The 21,208-nt window shown below is 38.7% G+C and overlaps 1 protein-coding gene across 4 annotated transcripts in view; it reads right to left on the bottom strand.

The window, feature by feature from the left end:
* Positions 1 to 21,208, bottom strand: part of LOC106949302 (vacuole membrane protein 1-like) — a 90,374-nt gene that overhangs the window by 14,723 nt on the left and 54,443 nt on the right. For 2 of the 4 annotated variants that reach the window (XM_015035468.1, XM_015035462.1), the window contains exons 8-10: positions 20,461 to 20,541; positions 20,139 to 20,255; positions 15,598 to 15,659 (exon numbers count right to left, since the gene is read on the bottom strand). In XM_015035468.1, the coding sequence (XP_014890954.1) occupies positions 15,598 to 15,659; positions 20,139 to 20,255; positions 20,461 to 20,541 (260 nt within the window). Of the gene's footprint in view, positions 1 to 2,765; positions 9,181 to 15,597; positions 15,660 to 20,138; positions 20,256 to 20,460; positions 20,542 to 21,208 lie in introns of those variants that run through there. The other 2 variants (XM_015035486.1, XM_015035477.1) reach the window with 2 other exon arrangements.

Genomic DNA, 21,208 nt, shown 5'->3' with positions numbered 1-21,208 from the left:
GAAAATTAAAAAGATTGAACACCCCAAACAAGAAATGGAACAAAAAAAATTTTTTTTTTTTTTTTTTTTTTTTTTTTTGCAAATTAAAATCTCAAAAGTGTGGCATGCCTCTGTGTCAGCTAAAACTAAAAATCTTCTTTGCAGAGGTAGCTCAAACTCAGTCAAATTGGCTGGAGAGCATCTGTGAACAGGATTTTTCAAGTATTGCTGCAGATTTTATGCAGAAATCTGCACTTAATGTGAAATAATGTGAAAAAAAAAGGACGAAAAAAAAGACTAAGGGTTGTGAATATTTTGTTGCGCCGAGCACAAAGGTGAACCTGTGGAGCTGCTTCATCATACAGTACACTGCGGCTCTGTATTGTTCCTATGAGGCATGTCACATACACTGCTGTATGCTGCTCAAATAACCACATGGGTTACAGTACAATGTACCTGGCAAAAGCCACAACATGCTCCACATCTTCTGCCCTCACAACTGCTCCTGCTGCTGCTTCACACGTCAGACGACAACAGAGCCAACAGATGGGTAACAAGATCAGGCACCCATTATTTTGCGAAGACGGTTGGAGCGAGACACAACCAAAACCCAGTTAAAATACGGGAACGCGAGCATCTGCCGATTTCCTTTCGCATCTGCTCAACGTACAGTGAAGCTGCAGTCTTGAGTTTACGTGCCACAGACGTTGTGGTTAGAAAGTCAGCAAGCAAAAGCAAAGTGAAAGTGCTTGGTGTCTGCGTGTCGGTGTGCACCGAGACGCCTCAGAACGGCAAGATTTAAACAAGATCATATTTGAAAAATACGGTTAAATATTCAGAAGCAGGAGCCACGCCTCCTCTCGCTGCATCTGGACCATGGCGTTACTGTGAGAGGAAGATGTCTCAGCTTTCAGACCGGAGCCGAGTCCTTCAATCCCCACGTCTTAACAATGCAGCTCACACTTAACGCTGCTCCCTCCGAGTGACTTGTTCCTTCAGAGTAAAAGATGCTGATGGGGAACAATGTGCCCGTTTTCACCGAGGTGTGACTGATACAAAGCTGGGGCCCGGATGTCTGCCCAGCTGCTTTCTGAGTCAGGTCCTGTCTGGGGTGACTCGCCTCCAAAACACACACAAACACACACACAATATCATGGTGAGACGTTATGGAGGATCCTGGGTCTTTCTGTTGGACACTGCTGGTTAAGAGTCTGAGGTCACGTTGTGTTCCCCCTGACAAATTAGTCGTTCTAAAAAGGAATCAGTGTCACACTGTTACCTAAAAACGACATGTAGGTCATGTGTCATCCACTCATCATTTGCTGGAAACTTGGCCCGAACGTTCGCAGGAATAATCTGATGAGGGAGCAGCTTGTGTGTACAAAAAAAGAAAGAGAGAGATACAAGGATAGGCATGGATCATTATGAGATTCTCAGCGTAGAATAATATGGAGTCAAATTCAAAATACTGTAATTACTCAGAAAAATAACATGAATGTTTGACAAGAGCTGGATGCTTTCATTTATAATGTATAAGAATTCCTCTTATTCCTGCTGAAACAACAGATTAATTACACCTATAATAATTGTACGTTTGCGTCTATTTAAAATGTGTCTGGTCACATAATAGCAAAACTTATATGTTTCATTAAGTAGCGCAACCTAATTCAGAGAAAACAGACGTATACATTTAATTCCTTTTATATGTTCAAAAAGGCGTGCAGTGAAGCAGCCACTCATTAAATTTCACCCCTTCAAGTTAAACTGTAGTTGTATCTGTATAATATAAAATCATGAAACAATTTTAGTTCTAACCGAGGAAATGAAAATGAAGCCTCGTCACAAAAACAAAGGCATAAATTAAAACAAAAACTCTTAACTACCATTACAGCCCCTCCAATCTGAAGGTTTTGCTTTTTACTGACACCACATCTTGCAGTGCAACTGAGATTATAGTGAGTCATTTTCAGGCTGTTTTTTTTTGTATTAAAATATCACAAACTGTTAAAAATAAAAAGCCAAGTAGCTTTGACATAAATTAGCTTTTCACCTAGCGGCTAAAGCCATGTGGCAGCTAGCTTAAAGTATTTTCTGGCACTTTGATTTTTTTTTTTTGTGTGTGTCACTGATTCTAGCTATTGGTCACAAAGGTTCAAACACAATAATTCTCAGCTTTTTACACAAATTATTGCTGCTTGCACAACATATTGCACGATTTAAATATGAAGTGCACTATATAAGGTCTGCCTCTGATTAAAATACATATTTGAAAATGTTCTTGAATTAAACCATATTGATAACCGGGACAACCAAACCTCTTAGAGCATTTGATTTTTACTTACTGTTTGCTACAACTAAAATGAAAATCACACCAAATTATACGCTTTAATTTAATGGCTTTCACATCAGTTTAACCCATTTGTCAGCAGAAACCTTGTTCTAGTCGTTCTCACTTAAAAATCCCTCAGAGTGTACGACCCCTCCGGATCACAGAATAACATCTGAATGCTTGAACAACTGAATTATATTAAAGTGACCCTCATCATAAAATATCAGCCATCTAGGAACCAAGATTTTTGAATCATTTGTCATGGAGATGGTCACTATTTTATTTTATTTTATTTATTTTTTTTTTGCTGTAACAAGCTTTTAATAAAGATAAAACTCCTTGCACAAGTTCCATTGATGACATTACATTAGGCACAATCTTTAATATCTGTTAATTGTATTTTTCCCCCTCTTTTATGTTTTGAATAAAATTTTCTCTTCAGATTTGTTTGCTTGTACTTTTGCACAGCTTCCATAAAAATATCAGATCAGAACCAGAACAATCAAACAAACATGTTTTCTCCCTGATGTTGTTCACTAATTCCTTCGTGATTCTTGTGCTTCCAACACTCCAAATGCACACACATTACCTTTTTAATTTTTTCAGTACACTTAAAAATATACATTTAAATATATTGTGATATCCTGAAACAGATATAAACAGTTTGTCACTCAGTTGAGTTTTTATTACGGGAAATATATCCAATGAAATATCATCTTTAATGGCTGCCGTTCGACCTTTCGGCCCGCAGGTAAACCTCCCACTGCTTCCCTCTGTCAGACACTCAAAGGTCTGAGGCCGGGGTCTGCAGCCTGTGGCTCCAGTGATTCTTTGAACTTTCCACTATGGCTCTTAAAAACTTTGACATTTTTCTGTTCTTCTTTTTAATCACGATTAGATTAGAAACCATGTCCGTCTTTTAGTATTCTGTCACATAATTGTGGATAAACATAAATATTCCACAGAAGAAAATGCAAACATTCTTTTTTTGTTTTGTTTTGGCAAAAGTTTCTACTAAAATAAAGTATTATTTTAAAACCTAATATTTACAAGTAATTGTAAGGTGTTTTTTGTTTGTTTGTTTTTTTTCTCTCATTTGTGGGTCTGAGCAAATTTCATTTAGCAGGACAGACGTCTAATCAGAAGCTGAAGTGGATATGACGGGAAAACGGACGCCCCTGCTGATCCCTGCATTAAACGTAACGACGGCGTAACAGAGTCTGTTGGCGACTGTGGTGTCCATCATCTTACTGGAGGTGGTTTTTGCTAGCGGTGGAAGGACTGATCAACGCCATCTTTGTCAGGGCGCTTTTCAGTGATAAAATTTCTCCCTTTCTGCAGACTTAACGAGCAGGAGGACTTTACTCATGAAAACAGGAGCGTAAGTGTAAATACACAATTTTCAGTTATAAGTTTTTCTATTCTGTAAAAGAAACTGACTGATTAAGACGACTAATTGCCCCAGGTTAATGTGGGGAAGGAGAGAAAGCCAAAAAAAAATCCCTTCATGGTAGGTGATTTTTAGATCTCCCAGTTGCTTCTATTGAAGACAGCCACACATTCACTTTGAAACTATACGAACCTTGTTTCTATATGAGCTATGTGTGTGTGTGTGTGTGTGTGTGTGTGTGTGTGTGTGTTTAAGATGGGTGAATATGTCAGTGGAAACAAGCTGTAACAGACGTTTTTCTTTCTCCCCTCACACACCACCAGTTCAGTACGTGTACACAAATAATAGAACCAGTGTGAATACCCAGAACAGTGTGATTTGCATGACCCTCTGCAATTTCAGTTCTCTACTTATACATTTATACATGAGCATAATAGGAAACAGGAAATGAGAGACAAGAGAAAAAGGAGATAAAATTATCCACAAACGTCTTCTACAGCTTGTGTGATTAAAACTGTATTCTCTTCTTTAGATTGAAGTTGTTTTCTGCTGGTTTAACCGCGAGACATACCAATTTCAGTTGCAAAAAATTATTTTTCTTATCTGTTTGCAGAAGAACAAAAAGATAAGGAGAATGAGTGTGTGTGTAGGAGCTTACACTGTCAAATCTTAATGGATCTTTTCATTTAGACTCCAGGAATTTTTGGTTTAAGCAGCACAGATCATTTTCTAATTGAAGGCATAAAAAAAAAAAAACAAAGCAAAATGCAACATAAGTTGAAATGATCCACTCATTACTTTCCTTGAACCTTGGTCTCTTACCTCAACATTTACATTGTACATAATGTAAAAACTGCAATGATTCAGTTCTTGTGCTAAATCAAAGAGTCTACACCTACTCCCAGCAGGGTCCCTTCTAAAAACAAGAGCAGAACGAGGTCATGTCCCACTGCTGATCAAAAGCCGCGCCAAAGATAAGAAAAATAACTGAAATCACCTACAAGAACTTTTTTTCATCAAACACTTTCTGCAACTGTACCTCACTATCACCGCACGTTATGTTAGTTTGGCTCCTCAGAATCGGATGAAACAGCTGCACGACGGTGTGAGACTTCAGCTTTTGTTATCCGTTCAAAATGAATCATTGTCAACGTGAAAAAAGTCCCCCCCAAAAAAAAAAGAGAGAGAAAAGGTTTTCTTCTCCTGCGTCAGTCTGCATCAGGCACAGAAAAATACGTGAGCTGTCAGGGATAATCGTCTGACTTGATGACGGCGGTTCAAATTATCGATTGTTTTCTTTTCATGCGTAATTTTCTACACTTACTGTTAATTTTTTTTTTTTTTTTTCACCCCGGACCACTATGCATTCAGAAGGGTTGCATCCACTGATTATTTTAGTTATCATTCTATCGAATAAAAAATTGGCACACCTTGCAGATTTTTAATTTAACCCTTTTCATGCAATATTAGAAATACAAAGACAAATAATTAAACTCCTTCTGTAGATAATAAAATGCACATTTTATTGCCTAACATGCCGCAGCATCGCATTTCTTCAGTGTGTGTGCTTGATCATTTGTAGCAAAGGATGCATCTGTGGAAAGCTGAGCCTTTCTGCTTGACTAAACATCAACAGTGCAGGAATAATCTGTCGATTCATTTTTGTATTAATAACAACTGGAGATTAATAATAGGAGAATTTCTTTAACAGAAATCTAATCAGGTGAAGCTAAAGCTGCCACTTGAGTTCTGGGTAAAACATATTCACCCTTTTTATCTTAAAGTACATATTTTCTATAGTTTTGGCCTGATTACTGCTTTGAGTATATTATTCCTTCAGCAAATGGCCTTCTTCATAGTCTGTGTAACCCAGTTAACAATTAATTGATTACTAAGTTAGTTGGCGATTATTTCAACAATCGTTTAATCCGATTTGCGTTTCAGCTAAAGTGTTCAGTTTTGTCCACAGGTGTAAATGTGCTGCACAAGTCATCGGGTTAGGTGTCATGCTTTGGTTATGAACCGTAGCGCATGAACATTGGCTTTAGTAACAAATTAGGCAGGTTCTAAAAGTTTTTCAATGATTTCAAAAGCAGAGGTGGTTTAACGAAGAGGATTACTGAAAGCTAGGTGAAGTGTTCCCTGAATTCACTCTATAAAGTCAGACAGATTGTCTGTCTGCTACATTTTCCTCTGAATGAACGGATAAAACTTTTAAGATCAGCATTTGGGCCGCCTGATTGAATAACACCATGTGAGTTAAAGGCTTCATGCAGCAAACCTTTAGCTGTCCACCCTGTTTTAGAGACGTTAAGCTGCATAGATAATGCTAAACATTTTAAACAAGACAAACTCTGTAATAATGCATATTATTAAATCTAATTTTTACGCATGTTACATGGAAACTCTATTTAAAACACTCTAAATAAATAGTGCGAACTGAAACAGACCTCGTTCTTTCTGTACTGATGATTAAAATGAGATCTTTTTTTATTTCTTTACAGCTCACTATTGACATGAGAAACACTGAATATTCTGTTGCTAAATGCATACAAACAAAAGAGCTTCATTTGACTTATTTTTGTTATACATTAATTTCCACTTGCTTAAATTTTAGCATTTTATAAACTGACATCTTCAAATTGGAAGAAACATTTTTGAGTGACTCTGTTGAAACTAATGGAGAATCTGTGGAGGTCGCTAAGGTTAGGGTGACGGAAAGGAGGCTTTCCAACGTCAAAGACATATCACCAAAATAGAAGTGGAAGAAAAAAAGCTGAAGGTTTGATTGTTGCAACACCAACATTTTGTTCCACAATCTTGCTTAAAGTGTATAGATATTTTTTTCCCCCATGCTGTTTTTAAATAATGTGTAAATTCACATGGATAAATCTTTGTTTTTTGTTTTTTTAAACTATTTTTACTCAGTTCTTTTGAAATGTAAAGAGATTTGTCCTCCCCCCCCCACCTCTGGGTTGATCATTTGAAATCTAAATCCTCCAAATTTCTGGCCTCCTAGGGGATCTTCATGTCCCTCCACAGGATCTCCATCAGATTCAAGTCAGAAATCTGTCTGGGTCACTCAAAATAGTTATTATTCCTTCCAATCAGAAGAAACGTGTTTGTAAAATTAAAGGATTTTGCTGGATCTAAATCTGTCGGGGTTATCGGTATATAGTTGGAAAAATGAAAACTTATGTGTGGTAACAAAAAAATGAAGTCCGTTTATTTGTACGCATTTAGAAATTGAATATTCAGAATGCTTTCGATGTCAGTAATGAGAATAAGAAGGAAAATAATCCATTTCTGTTGGTGCAATTTCTTTAAAGTGTTTTTTATTATAAATGTGACATGCATATCAATTGTATTTAACTGTAAATGTAGGAAAATCAGACTTTTAGATTAATTAAGTAATAGAAAGATATTTTAAAATCTAGTGAGTTTCTATGCGGTTAGGCCTCAGGTTGTAGGATTACTCACTTTTAAAGCTCTTGTTATACTGAAGGTGTTAGGAACTAAACTAAATGTCTCCTAAAGATTAAACTTTTTGTGTGGATGTTTTTGTCAATGCATAAATGTTTTAACTTTGCATTTTTATAGATATTTTTATTTTGCACAGTTGTGACAGTGTGTGAAACATGACGTACGTGCAGATTTTATTGATTTATTTTCTAATTCTGACAGATTTCCAACAAAGAAACTGAAGAAGTAACAGAAAAGCAACATTTGCATTAAAAACTACTTCAATAAAGCATTGAGCTGTTACTTCTTGGAGGAGGAAAAAAAAAGTCTTACACTTTTTTATAGATTGCTTTAATAAAACAAAACAACGTTCCAGGTAAATGTTTTCTTTTTGGTGCTGAATGAAGACGATGGAAACTCACAGCAGCTCTTTTGGGATCCAAAAGGCAGAAAAGACGACTTGTTTTAACTTGTTTAAACTTATAATTAAAGACGTGGATTTGGCCTCGACTTGGAACTGCCGTGCAAAGATCCGCACCTCATCACTGGTACCCACCTCTGGTGTGGTAGTTCACACCAGCACACCTCCTCACACCCCAGTAACGAGAGCGTCCCGCTGGGACCCCTTGAAGCGGACGGCCTCCCTCGTGCTGCAGGAGCAGCGACCCGGCGGCCCAGTGTGCCGGTAACGGACTCCTGCCTTGGAGACACACTCACATGGCAACAGGTCCATCCTGGCTCAACACATCAGTCTGTGCTGGTTGAGCTTTTGAGGTTTGGACTCTCCCTTTCTGCTTTCACCACCAGAGTATGACAGAGAGAGGCCCTGCAGCATGTGGCGATGGGCCGGCTCAATCAATAAGATGGATTTAAAGTGAGGGTCGCTGAGAAGATTAAACTATTGCTGTGATTAGTTATATCGTTTCAGTTAATTTTTTTTTTCCCTCTCTGCAACATTTGTAGGAACTCACATCAGTCCCTGATTTTATCGATGAATCAAAATGTCTGGATTTTGAAAATTTAATTATTGGAAAGTTGTGATTCTCCAAAACAAATTCTGATTTTTGCACTTCTTGGGTTTTCATAGTTCCGAGTGATGTCAGAACGCCCTCGGCGGCCATCTTGTTTGACAACTGTGTGTTACAGCGACTGTTTATTTGGACTTTGAATTAAGGTCAGCTCTGCGACCAAGAATTAGGGCCAGACTAAGATTGTTTGGTATTGTTTTCTCACTATGTGAATGAAGTCCTATTTTTAAATTAAAGTGTGAAATGTTGAAAATCTCATGAAATTATACTTTATAGATAATACTTACCATTATAGAAATATTTCATCTTTTAACACATCGGAAACAAATCATCAGTAAAAGGACTCAGAAATGATTGTGCAAAGAACTGAGCTTGTCACGTCAGATAACTATTGAAGCTTTTTTCTCATTTAAACAAATGTTTTCTTGTAATTCTAAGATGGTTTTTTTCTGGTAAAATTGCATCTTCATTCTGCTAATATTTCAACTCAACTCAGAACTAAATAAACATTCTCGTAACCGGGCCGTAACACTTCGCCGTGCAACTCAAAGAAAGGTGATGGAAATAGAAGCCACTTTCTGAAAGTATTTTCTGTCATTTGTAATTTCTATTTTAGAGAAGAAAGCAAGAAAAACCTTGATTTAAATTGGCTGTTATAAAAAATAAATACACAAAAAACTTCATGTTATTTTTAAGCCATATCCTCCAGCTCTCCCCCAACATTTAGTGAGTTGATGTAAACAAGTCTGAACCCCAAACACTTCAGTCCGACGGCCCTCATCGCTGCAGCTTTCCTCAAAATGAAGGCTGGAAAAACTGCCACAAACATACGAGCGAGCGGCTCAGCCTCGACGCAGCGTCTCGCTCCAGATCAAACGAGAGGACTGAGACGGCACGCCAAACACCGGAAAGCTCCCTGATCCAGTCCTGCATCCGCTGGATGAGTTTGAGTCTTTCCTGCTTTATGTCATCAACTTGCTGGCTGACGAAGCCTGAGCCGAAAGAAGAGAAAGGAGGACAGAGAGGAGTAGGCACAGAGAGAAAAAGATAAATCTGTTGCTCTTGTGTTGCATGAAGCGTGGCCGTGAGCCACTGCCAACTCTCTGAAGTGCATTCGGAGTGGTCAGCTTCACAAGAGCTTCAGAATGTCCTCGGTTATTTAATTAGAAAATCCAAAAAAACTCTGAAGTTGAACTTTGAGGCTGCATTTCGCAGTGATAATTTAGGAGCAAAACACTTCATCCCCTAAGGAGAACCAACCATACCCAACGGTAATTGTTGCAGTGCTGCTATGGCATGTTGGTTTTCTTTTTTTGTGTGTATGGTTAAAATACAGTGTCGGGTAAAAAAGCTGAAGATGAAAGTGGATTTTATTTGTCAGTAAAAACAAAAAAAGCTTCGCCAAAAGGGAACTGAACTGAAGATGAAGAAGTCTCCAAAGGATTTCCGGTGTTATCGTGAAGCATCTTCTAAAATGTTCTCACTTTTTCATTAAATAAGTGTATAAACAAAATAAACTGTATTCTGCTGAATCCTTTCCAAAAAGTAAGATTGGTTGCAAAACAACACAAACAAAAGAAAACCATCCACATGTTGAAACATTGGGGACGGCAGCATCATGCTGTGGGGTCACAGCCTCCTGCACAAGATGCCTCGTTTTAAGATAAACAGTTTTGACCTGAAGTGTTTTATCTTTCACCAGGTTTTATTTAGAAATTATTACACTTGTATTGCCTTATTTTATCCTATTTTTTCGTTTCCTATCTATTTTCCCATTCAATATTTACTCAGTCTGTTCATAGAATACTTTTTATTATTAAATCATGAAATGTTATTGGCACCTGAATGACAGACAACTCCTAATGTATGTCTTGTTTTATAACAACGATGTTAAAGTTAGTTCTTGAGATGGAAGTGTTATTTTTTTGTCTTTTTTTGCCAAGGTGGTTGGAATTATAAACAGCTTTGATATCATTTTTCTTTTACCCCAAACCTTCAAGATATAATTAGAAAGCTGAAGATAAAATCAGATTTCATTTGAAGCAAAGCACACAGAGCCTTTCAAAGCCTTTCTGAATTGATGAGTTTCATAATCTTCTTCACAAATATTTAAATGTAAAACTTAAAACAAACTTTTTTTTTTGAATAAAGTTAAACTTTTGAGTTGCCGTTTCAAACAGTGAGCTGGGTGCAGGAGGCTCACACTCCTCCGCCTGAGAAGACTTTTGTTCAACTATCTCTTTTTTTTTTGGGTCACATAGTTTTATGATTCTCAGAATGTTCTTTAAACATTGTAAGCAATATTTGCTATGTGCACAAATTTATCCTGTGCAACTTTTGTTGCTCAAGTCAAGATTTTTACCTACCTTACCAAACTTGGTAGAGTTATGAGAGGGCTGTGGACAAGAGATGTCCTCACAATCTAATAGCTTTGCAGAAGTTTTGTAAGGCAGTGTGAGCAAATATTGCCCAGTCAAGATGTAACATGTTGAAAAGCCATGTGAAAGCACACTGATTGCTGTAATTAAACCAAAAGATGATTTTAGCAAAGTAATACTTTGAGGGTGTGCGCAATCATGCAAAATGGTTATTACCGCTTTCTGTTTTTCCACTCGAATTCATTTGTTTTTAAGACAAATAATCCACATTGTGGACCAAAAAAAAAAAAAAAAGCGGTGAAATCGTTTTATTATTTGATCACGAAAGCTAAAAGCATACACATCGTTTCAGCCTCTTTGGCTGAAACGACGGTCAGTCGTAGCTCGCAGAATCCTGTCCTGAATTAAACATCGACTGGACACGCTCGACGAGGAGACGTCTGCACGTTCGTCCCAGGATGTTAGCAAGTCTGATCAGACGCCACGCCGCATCCCGACCTCAATATCAGCTTTAGCAATCAGCCCAAAAGGCAATTGAGGGGGTTCGGGGGAGGTTATTGTGTCTCTGTAAGAGTTCAAAGTCATCCTTGCGTTATCATCATCCTGCTGCTGCTTAAACACTAACATATTTCGCTTTAAGTGCTTTGCATGTTGAAGGGGACGGTGAGCTGTCTGCCTGAGAGGCACAAGCCTCTCCAAAGTATTTATGAAGAACTAAGAACTCGCAGTTCCCAAGAAAAAGCAGAGCAGTTTATTTAATTGAGTAACTGTCAGGCTTATTTTTTGGTGTTATCTCCTTCTGACTGAACATCAAAACAGTCAGAGTTGCATAGCGGAAAATGTGAGTCATTACGTTTTAGATGAACAATAAAAGTAGAGAGCATATAGCTAAGCTTCATATCAAAAAAAAAAAAAAAAAAAATCAGGTGTTCCTCAAGGGGCAATGAATAAAATAAATATTTTTATTTTTGTTTTTTGCGGCTATTTGGAACATTTTTAACGAACCTGAATTTTTGTGGCATCACTTCAGACAATAAAAATGTTATCTTCTATTTAAAAATATTTTGCTAAAGACAGAAAACTTTCACAGATGAAAATCAGGCTGTGAAAATAAGTCAGAGGACATTACCGACATGAGGAACCGTTTAGAAATATCGTGTGTTGCCAAAACAAATCAAAGCGAAAAGACGGAATAATGCTTGGCAGCATTCAACAACAATCAAGCAAAAAAAGGGAAGAAAACTACGCTGATATTTCTGCGCAGTTAATCTACCTTTACTTCTGAAGAATCACATTATTAATCTGATTTGATCACAACTTTCACATTCACATTTATGCTAAGAAATACAAGACTAATCAAACAAAGCAGTTCCAAACACTCATAAGTCTAGCAAAAGGAGAAAACAAACTGTGAGAAACCAAATTAGGATGAATGAAATCAGTCAGTTTGAGGGGAATCACCTAAAAGGTTTAATTCAACAAAATTCTCAGTTAGACTGAAACTTGCTGGGCCCTGAACAAGTCGCTGAGTACAATACATTAGTCAAGGACACAAAAAAAGAGAATCATAATAATAATAATAATAATAATAATAATGTGTGCCGAAAATAATTATACTGTGTTGAGAATGTTTTCAGTTTGTGCTAAAAACGTTTTAAATAATTTTTCAGTCCAATCTTGTCTAAAACCGTCACAATTTACAGCTCTGAACTCTGTGTTCTCTGGGGGTGTGTGTGTGTGTGTGTGTGTGTGTGTGTCTGTGTGTGTGTGTGTGTGTCTGTGTGTGCCAGGGAGTTCACCTAAAAGGCAAAGAGAAAAGGAGGACTTTTATTTATAAAGTGTAGTATTGCTCCGTGTCATGTGAGAATGAGATCACCAGAACCAAAGTCCAAGCACAGCAACTTCAGGAACTGACAAACACTGAAGAGACTGAACCCAAAGCCAGCAAAAAAATAAAAAGTAAATAAAAATATTAATAGAAATTTTTCTTTCAAATAAAATAAAATAAAAATGTTTTCACAATTATTAATTTTTTGCACAATTTTAGCTCGAGTCTCAGTGTGTTATTCTCAGTCTCTGCTGTGTCCCCACATTCACTTATAACGTGAAACAATGAAGGGTAAAACCCATTTGTGGCTGAGGTGAGAAGGAAAGAGGATACAAGAATTTGCACTTTTATCAACAACGGAGAGGTGAAACTTCAACACACCGGGTGTCCAGTGTGTGGACACGCACGTGCGCACACACGCATGGACGCAATCCTGCGTGTGTGCAAGGAGCGGGGTTGGGGGGGGGAGGACAAGTGCAGGTGCTTTCTGTGACCATCAAGGTGACTTCAAGCATCTTTACGGTTATGACTGTGGTATGCCAGCTCAAAAAAAAAAAAAAAGGTATCAAGCGGTGAGGCTGTCACTCATTCATAATGAAATATGACTGAAAGCGAGAGTGTCGCATAGAGAAGCAGGGGTGAAGGCGGAAAGAGACATTCTCGGGGAAGGAAGACGACGGTTGACAGGTTGTAGAAAAGGGGGAAACTTCCAGCAGAGTGAGTAAGAGTGAAACCTGTCAATAACCAATCATCTGCTGCACACGCTCTGCAGCTCACTGAACAGTGACAGCCAGAGAGCACAGCACAGAAACGCTCTGTCCATCCAGCAGCTTTTCCTCTTTAGGCTTGGGCGAACCGATCTTCAGCGATCAATAGGACCAAGTAGAAGTTGGCAGAAGCAACAATTTCCTTCAACTCAAAGTAAAATAATAAAAAAATACTTAAATCCCTGCAAACATTGAGTAAAGCAGAACGTGTGTTTCTCTGCGGCTCGTTTGTCAGATTGGATGTAGCTTCTGAAAATAAATACCTTTAAGCAGGTATTAGACATACTTTTCATTGAGTCCACATTTCTGAATTTTTTCTTATTAGCATTTTATATATCCAGTTAATTTTATTGATCTAATGTAGTATTATAATCTTAAAAGTTTATTAGCTGTAGACAGGGAAAAAAAATCATCATAATCAACAGAAACAAGGAATGAAGATTCATTTCTGTGAGAAATTAATATTTCACTTAGTAAATTGAGATTAAATAATATGCAGAAATAAAATTAGGTATTATTTAATAGAGCCATATATATATTCTTTTCAAAAAATATTTCATTTTACTGTCTTCAAATGTGCAAAAGAAACCCCAACGTGGCAAAAAATTAAAAAACTGATGCAATCTTCTCGTCTGATTTCAACACTGCTGGGTTGTGAATAGGACTAAGTATGTGTAAGACGGAGAGATTGTAAGAGTGTGAAAGTGTGTGAATTTCTATGATTGTCTGTGTGTAACAAGCGGCACTCCCACTAGCAGCAGGTGTGTCCAGGGTAGTTTCCCCTGACATCTCTGCATGGACAAAAATGGTGTCCATCTGCCAGCACGCCCAGCAACAAGCCTGCTGCAGCTTCTTTTGCACACCAACCCTGTTGGGAAGTGGTGCTGTGGATGCTGTTTCCAGCTGTATCATCCTGCCAGATCACCTATGACTTGTCTGTGTGTTCTTGGTTATCGTCATCTGCTTTTCCACGTCTCAAAGCAGCTTGGAAAAGATCCAACTGGTCAAGTGAATTTAAACAGCCCCACTTTACTGAAAACAGACATTGTTCAGCTGAGAAAACAGCGACAAACAAAACCGTCTGGGGTCCATGAGTCATCAGACTAGGAGTTTTCTTCACAAGGCCATAATTAACTAAAATACAGAGACGGATCAATATTTATTCCTTTCCCCAACTTTTTTCAACCATAAATAAGTAACAGTGAGACTCATTTCACAGAGACAGGCAGACTGAATTTCCCAGCAGACTTTGTGACATTTTATATTTTAAATGTTTACATTTTTCCCTATGTTCACTTTCAATTTTTAATAAAGTGTAATACATATTTTTTTAAATTCATATTTGATCATTTCTGTGGGTTTTGGGAATAATATGCTGGGAAAAGTAGATGAAAGTGAAAGATTAACTATCAGGTGTTTAAGGTGAAATTATGTTGACAAAAATTATTGGCAAAATGAAAAGTAGTCAGAAATGAAAAGTAGTCTGAAATATCAGAAAATAGACTTGAACTAAAGAGCAAATGGTCTCTTCTGGAAGAACAGATAGACAGTACCCACTAATATAGGGCATCCTGCTGGTGTATTGTATCGTTTGTCATTTATCATGATACATTTCTTATCACAATAAGATTTACATTTTTTATTGCTGTGATAAATTCCCATTAATGATGCTTAAAACCCCCCAAAACTCTCTATATTGTTGGGATTGTTAGTTTTACTTTTTGCCCCACTGCTTTTTAAATGAGAGAAAATTCACTGACAGCCTAAAAGAAGAAGTAAAAATAGCCTCAATAGAACCAAAAACACAACAGTACCACAAAATATTGTGATAAAATATTAAGTCCATATCTCCCCTCCCCATACATTCCCTATGCATAGAGACATATTTAGTTCCACTGCAGGTTTATTTATTTTTTTAAAAACTCACAAGCTTCACAAAACCCTGCTGCAGAAACACTCCACACCTCTTGATCTGATCTGTCTGACCTACGGCCCGTGACTGCAGTACGTTGCACAAGAGCGGTGCAGTGTGAGTGATAAAGAAGACGACGTGTTTTTGGTGATAGACAAGAGGCCATCTTGTCCTGCGAAGGAGCCGGGACATGTTCATGCTCATAGTCATCCAGTGGAAAAATCCAAGCCATTAATCATCCAACTGAGAGGAGCAACCGCTCAAAAGGGGAAGAAAATGTGACAAATCTCTTGTTTTAAGCACTCCACAAAGTCTTTGAAGCAGATTAAAGCTAAGTACAATCCACTGTCAGAATCCCTTCTGACTGTAAAAGACCAAGAAGAGTTCATGAAACAACCAACGACCAACCAGGGGGCACCTGAACTTTCTCCAACACTTTGATTTGACATTGCCGCCCATCGCATGGGATGCTTCTGCTTTGCAAACACACGCACACACGCACACACAAGACCAGGCTTACTCACCCAATGAGAGAGACCATCTGCTCCACAATGTGCTTGCTGAAGGTGATGATCACAAACAGTTTCTGTATGACAAAGAAGCACACAGAGAAGGAACGAGTCAGTTACTGAGCCATAAGGGTCGCCGCTGGGGTGTTGAACAAGGCGCTGTGTGTGCATCATGGTTTGACCGGTAATAACACCCCCGCTCACCCACCCCCAATCACTCCTCAACCACCACCATGAGACGCTTCATCATGCCCAAACCCATGCCTTGTTAGGCTAAAGTGGTTTTGGTGAAAGCCGGCAAGAAATTTGGTCACGCAGGGCGAGAAATGAAAGGCCTCGACTGGGTGACACATCGCCAACACAACGCACCGGGTCAGCGTTTCAAAGAGGCTGTCATCAGAACTTTAAGAGAGAGTGTGTGTGTGTGTGTGTGTGTGTGTGTGTGTGTGTGTGTGTGTGTGTGTGTGTGTGTGTGTGTGTAAGGAACACAAGGACAGAGGAGTGAAGGAATCAAAGGTGATGTGTCACTGCTTCAGAGGGGGGTCTGGATTCGGTTCCTGTCCAGCTTGATTGCTGCTTAGTCACCAAGGCAGCAGGGGAGAAGAGTCAACTGGAGACTGTAGCGGCCATCTTGGCTCGGACGCACTGCGCTTGGTGGCATGTCGGGGGATCAGGGGGTCTAGAGCAGGCACATAGTAACTGGCCTCATTTTGGAGAGTCTGCTACTTGTGTGAGAAAACCAAGAGTTATTCTAGTTTTTGCTCATTATGGACTTTTTTTTTTTTTTTAGAACATAGTGCTAGAAAATAAAATAACATTTTATATTAATGCCCAAGCTAAGAAATGTTCAACTTTGGTGTGGTTATTTTTAGAGAAAGTGAAAACCTTCATAGTGATCGCCCCCCCAACATATATATATATAAAAATTAATAAGATTGCACTCTCTGTGAAACCCTTCAGTAGCAGCAATATCACTATTATTCTCCTTTATTTTCAGGAAAATTAGAAAATATGCATTTATAAAGGAGACTAAAAGTGTTTCTGCCTTTATTTGCATCTTTACATTGAAAAACTTGCTTGGTTGATGTTTCTGGAACAACTCTTTTAAGTAATTTATTAAAAAAAAAATTCGACTCACTCTTGTCAAGTTCAAGGAAAATACAATGTTGCCCAAACGGGACATATCAGATAAATACTTCAGCTGCCATCACTTTAAGTTATCTTATATGCTGACTAGTCAGAGGCTATAAAAACTGCTTATATGTGAACCAGAGCTCTTGCATTTCTCACAACTCGTGTGCAACTCAACACAACGGAAGATCAATGGTAATTATAGGCAAATACATTTTGAGTGACATAATTATGTTTATTAACTCTAAAAACTGTTTTAATAACTCCTACTGAAGGAGAACAATAAATACGTAGAATTCAAAATTGCTGAGCTCAGATAAAGCCGACACAGTGCGATGCAGGTGAATAAACAGAAGTACGGTAACCGCGGCAGCGAGCTCAGTACCAACGATCACGCTACGCATCACTCAGCGCCGGCTTGCTGGGGTGGCAATTTTAATTTCATGTGACAGGGCGCTTTGATCAGTTCTTTGTTACAGTGTTCTCTCCCCGCTTATGTAACATGTAATCCAGGTCATCCATGTATTGTCGTATGCGTGTCCCGCTCTTTGTGTGGCTGTTAAGCTTCTGTGTGTGGCCGTGGGTTAAACAGAACCGAGGAGAACACACTTTCTACATAAAACAATACGGTCACTGTTAACTCCTTGTCACTTATTGGGCTTCCTCGCACTGTAAGAAGTAATTTTAGGGGTGTGAAATATTGGCAGGTAATTTTATTTAGTTTAAATCAAACTAAATTTGACTAGGATTTAACTGATGATGTTCGGTCAACTGTTAATTACATCTTTGCTGTGAAAAGGGAAATGTTTACGCGTTTAGGACTATTTCTAAACACGTGAACTTGTCCTCCATGTTTAATAAAGACATGGAGGACATGACAGATGACTTCAGGGTAGAAATAAAGAAGGTGTTCATAATTTTGCTGGGGCTGCAACAAACGATTATTCTACTAATCAATTAATCTGACAACTAATCAATGCACATTCTGTTGATTTTTTGTTTAACCACTTAAGTCTATTTTACAGAACATTAGAAATTCATTAAGACAGGCAAATGACACATATTTAAATTCATTTTTAAGTAAGAAAAACATTTTATTGCCTATAATTCAGTAACATCACTGTTTTAGTTTCTCTTGATTATTTGATGCATCTGCAGCTCAAAAAATATTTCTAACAAGATGTGAAAAGCTTGGCCCTTCCTGCTTGACTTAACAATAATTAATTCATTCTTAATAAATACAGTGCATTTGATATGATGATTCATTTTTGGATTAACGTATTAGTGATTAGACAGCAAAAGGTGCTTAAGAGGAGACCTTTTTTTTTTTTTTTAACAGAATCTGAGCCAGGGGAAGCTGAACTGCTGCTAGAAAACTTCTGGGTCGAACATATTTACAGACAAAGAAGATTTCTTTTAAATGCAAAACGCTCGTCTTGACTAACTTACTGATTTTTGGTCTTACACCAAATGTCCTCTTTTGAGTTTGTATTCTCCAGTTAGCAGTTAATTGATTACTAATTAATTAATCACAATTAACTCGTTTGCTAGAGCATTTAAATCATGAGACGCACGATTATAAAACTTCTAGCTGCTGAACTCACACAATCTCTACTTAAAACTCCTGGTCAAATTCATCTGAATTAAATACACGCATTTTTCATTTTATTTTTTTAAACAAAGTCAACTGACTAATTTCTAACTGGTTGTTTTCACAGTGTAGAAACGCAGTAATTCACTTGATTAAAAGAACTGATTTTGGCTTTCCTGGTAGTCCAACGAGCGCTGACACATGATCCATCATCTGAGACAAAAGGAAGGAGGAAGAGACAGCAAGATGGCAGGAAAGCTGACTAAGATCCCCAGAATTGGTCTGCCAGGAAAGTGATGACATTGTCTTGACTCGCTACATTCTGCTAACTGATAATGTCAACAAAAGACACACACACACACACACACACACACACACACACACACACACACACACACACACACACACACACACACACACACACACACACACACACACCATCTAACCAGGTGATATCAACTCCTGGCTGTTTTCGACATGTTCCAGCAGCCCTGACCACACATGTATACACAACAAAGTAAGAACAGTGGAAGTGTAGCATCTTTTCCTTCTGTCTCTGCCACACCTCGCAGTTTGTGCTCTCAGGAACAACCACCTGTCCCAGGGGTCCAAAGTGTGCATTTCAGTGACATCACCACTGATCCTCAAGTGACCCGCCGCGTCACAAAGCTGGTGACATTGGCCACTCAGCAGCACGCATTCAGAGCAACAAAAGACGGAAGTAGTGCCAAATAAAATAAAAAAAAAGCAAAGCAAAAAAAAACCCAAAAAAAAACCCCACCTCAGTCCTTAGAGACGGGTGAGGACACACCTGAAGCACAGGTACAAAGATCAAACGTACGCTTTGGAGTATACAGAAACACACACACGCACACAAAAAGTCTCAAAATCCCCTTTTGTTTCCTCTTGGCCTAGAAGTGAGCGCGTCACCTGCTCTGCTGTAGGGTTTTTTTTTTCTGCCCACACTGTAAATGACTGAACAGTTCTCACTGGAAGCAAAAGTTGAGTTTGAAGTAAATTAGACCGAGCAGCTACAGGACAGACCGGGCCCCCAGGCATGCCGGAGAGCCGGGACAAGTCTTTCTTTCCAAGAGACAGAGAAGGACACACCTCTACCAGTGGGGGGGCCCCAGGGACCCCTGGGTGAAATCTGGTCCTGTATGTGTGATTATGCTTGCCCCACACGCATCTCTCCCCCCGCGTTCCCCTCACCCCATCTGTCCCCCTCTCCTTCTCTTTCTCCATCACCTCCCACCGGCAGGCCACGTTTATGTGCCGTAACGTGTGCTTGCTGCAAATTTGCACCTCTTTTCTTGTTCAACTAAATTTGGTGAGGGACGACGCTGCGTGCCTGTGCTTAACCCCTCCTGTGCGTCACCACGGGCACATTCCCCGAGTCTGCTTAGAAAACAAAACGCTAAGCTCCTGACGCTAATCACGGACATACTGCAAATTCCTGGACGCAAATTGAGGATTTTCCAGGATTAGATGAAACATTAGTAATGCCAAAATTTCCCAACTGTAGTTTCTTAGTCAGCTTTGGGAGACTTTCCTGCGAGTTCCCTGCTGTACAGTACGCAGGGTCTGCTGCTGCAGCTACAAAATGGTCGACAGCCCTGCCTGTGCTTCACAAAATGGCCTCCCTGTGAGCAGCTGCTAGTGCAAAGATGCTGGAGCCTGACAGTGAGTCCTTGCATAACACAGCTGTCTGTTACGACCATATGAAGGACATATGTTTAAATACAAATAAAAGACAGAATGCAGGAAACGGTCCAGAAGAAGACATGCCAGAAGCTTCTTTTAGAGGAGTTACAGGAGAGACGGAGCAGCTCACCTGAATGTGCATCTTGATCACAGCCTTTCCAATCAGCGTCGCACCAAAAAACGTCCAGAAGGGGACCAAAAAATGTCCGCACGTTAATCCGGCCAGGTCGAACAACGGGTTCGGGATCTGAGGGAGGAGAAGGTGTGATTTTAGACCGATTGTTTCGGTTCTGCACAGGAAATAAAACAACTGAGAGTGAAGTATTTCTGTTTGCTAGATCTGCTTCGTGTCTGTGTTCCTCTGATTAAAATGGAGTGTGTGTAATTGTGCCAGCTGCACTGTCAGAGAAAGGTGATTTTTTTTAAATTTATTAAATTTTTTTTAGACTCACAGAGGCGCAGGCTAAAATCCCAAAGAAGCCGACCTTCTGGATGAGCTTCTGGACGGCTACTTTCGCTCGGGATCCAAAATCCTGAAAAATAATTTTAAAAAAAGAAAATAAACTGAGAAAGGTGTGTTAGGATTTTACATCACATCGTTTGTTCAATTTATAAAACAGAGAGCTTTTTCTTCAGGGAATAGGTTAAAAAAATCTTGCTTTTTGTTCTACAGTTTGATCCACATCAGCCTGAGATTAAAGAAAAAAAGCGTAATTTTTCAAACTGCTTATATGTTTGATGCAATATCCAAAAAAAAAAAATTGTGTTCATCAGAAAATAAGTTTGAACCAGTGTTGTTCTTCCAGCTGCTGAAAGCCTCATTAACCAAACAGTTATGTTGTTTCATCATTTTTTTTTCTGACTCTGTAGCCCAGAAAGTTGGAATGAAATATTTCTTCCTCTCCCCCAGAAATGATGCGGCAAGGTGTTTTAATTCTTGTCAAATAAAACATCGTCTCAGAGTTTTATTACTCAAGCTCTTAAAAATGTATCACAGTGAAAATAGAACCAAACAAAAAAAAAAAACAGAAATTTGTCCAATTTACTGGTCAATCCAGGTATAAAGTGTGTAAAGAATAAATTATGTGGCAGAGCAATAAGCAGATTTATGTGAGAGGAGGGTGTGAACAAGTCTGCTTTTTAATTCCTGTTTTTGCAGAATGATTGGAACTAATGATTTCTGCCTTTAAAAAAAATGCA

Source organism: Poecilia latipinna, unplaced genomic scaffold (assembly GCF_001443285.1).
Source record: "Poecilia latipinna isolate Pla-1442-1.1 unplaced genomic scaffold, P_latipinna-1.0 Scaffold20, whole genome shotgun sequence".
Classification (NCBI taxonomy): domain Eukaryota; kingdom Metazoa; phylum Chordata; class Actinopteri; order Cyprinodontiformes; family Poeciliidae; genus Poecilia; species Poecilia latipinna.
The sequence above is the reverse complement of the archived record's forward strand: the minus strand, read 5'-3'. Positions and strand labels throughout refer to the sequence as shown.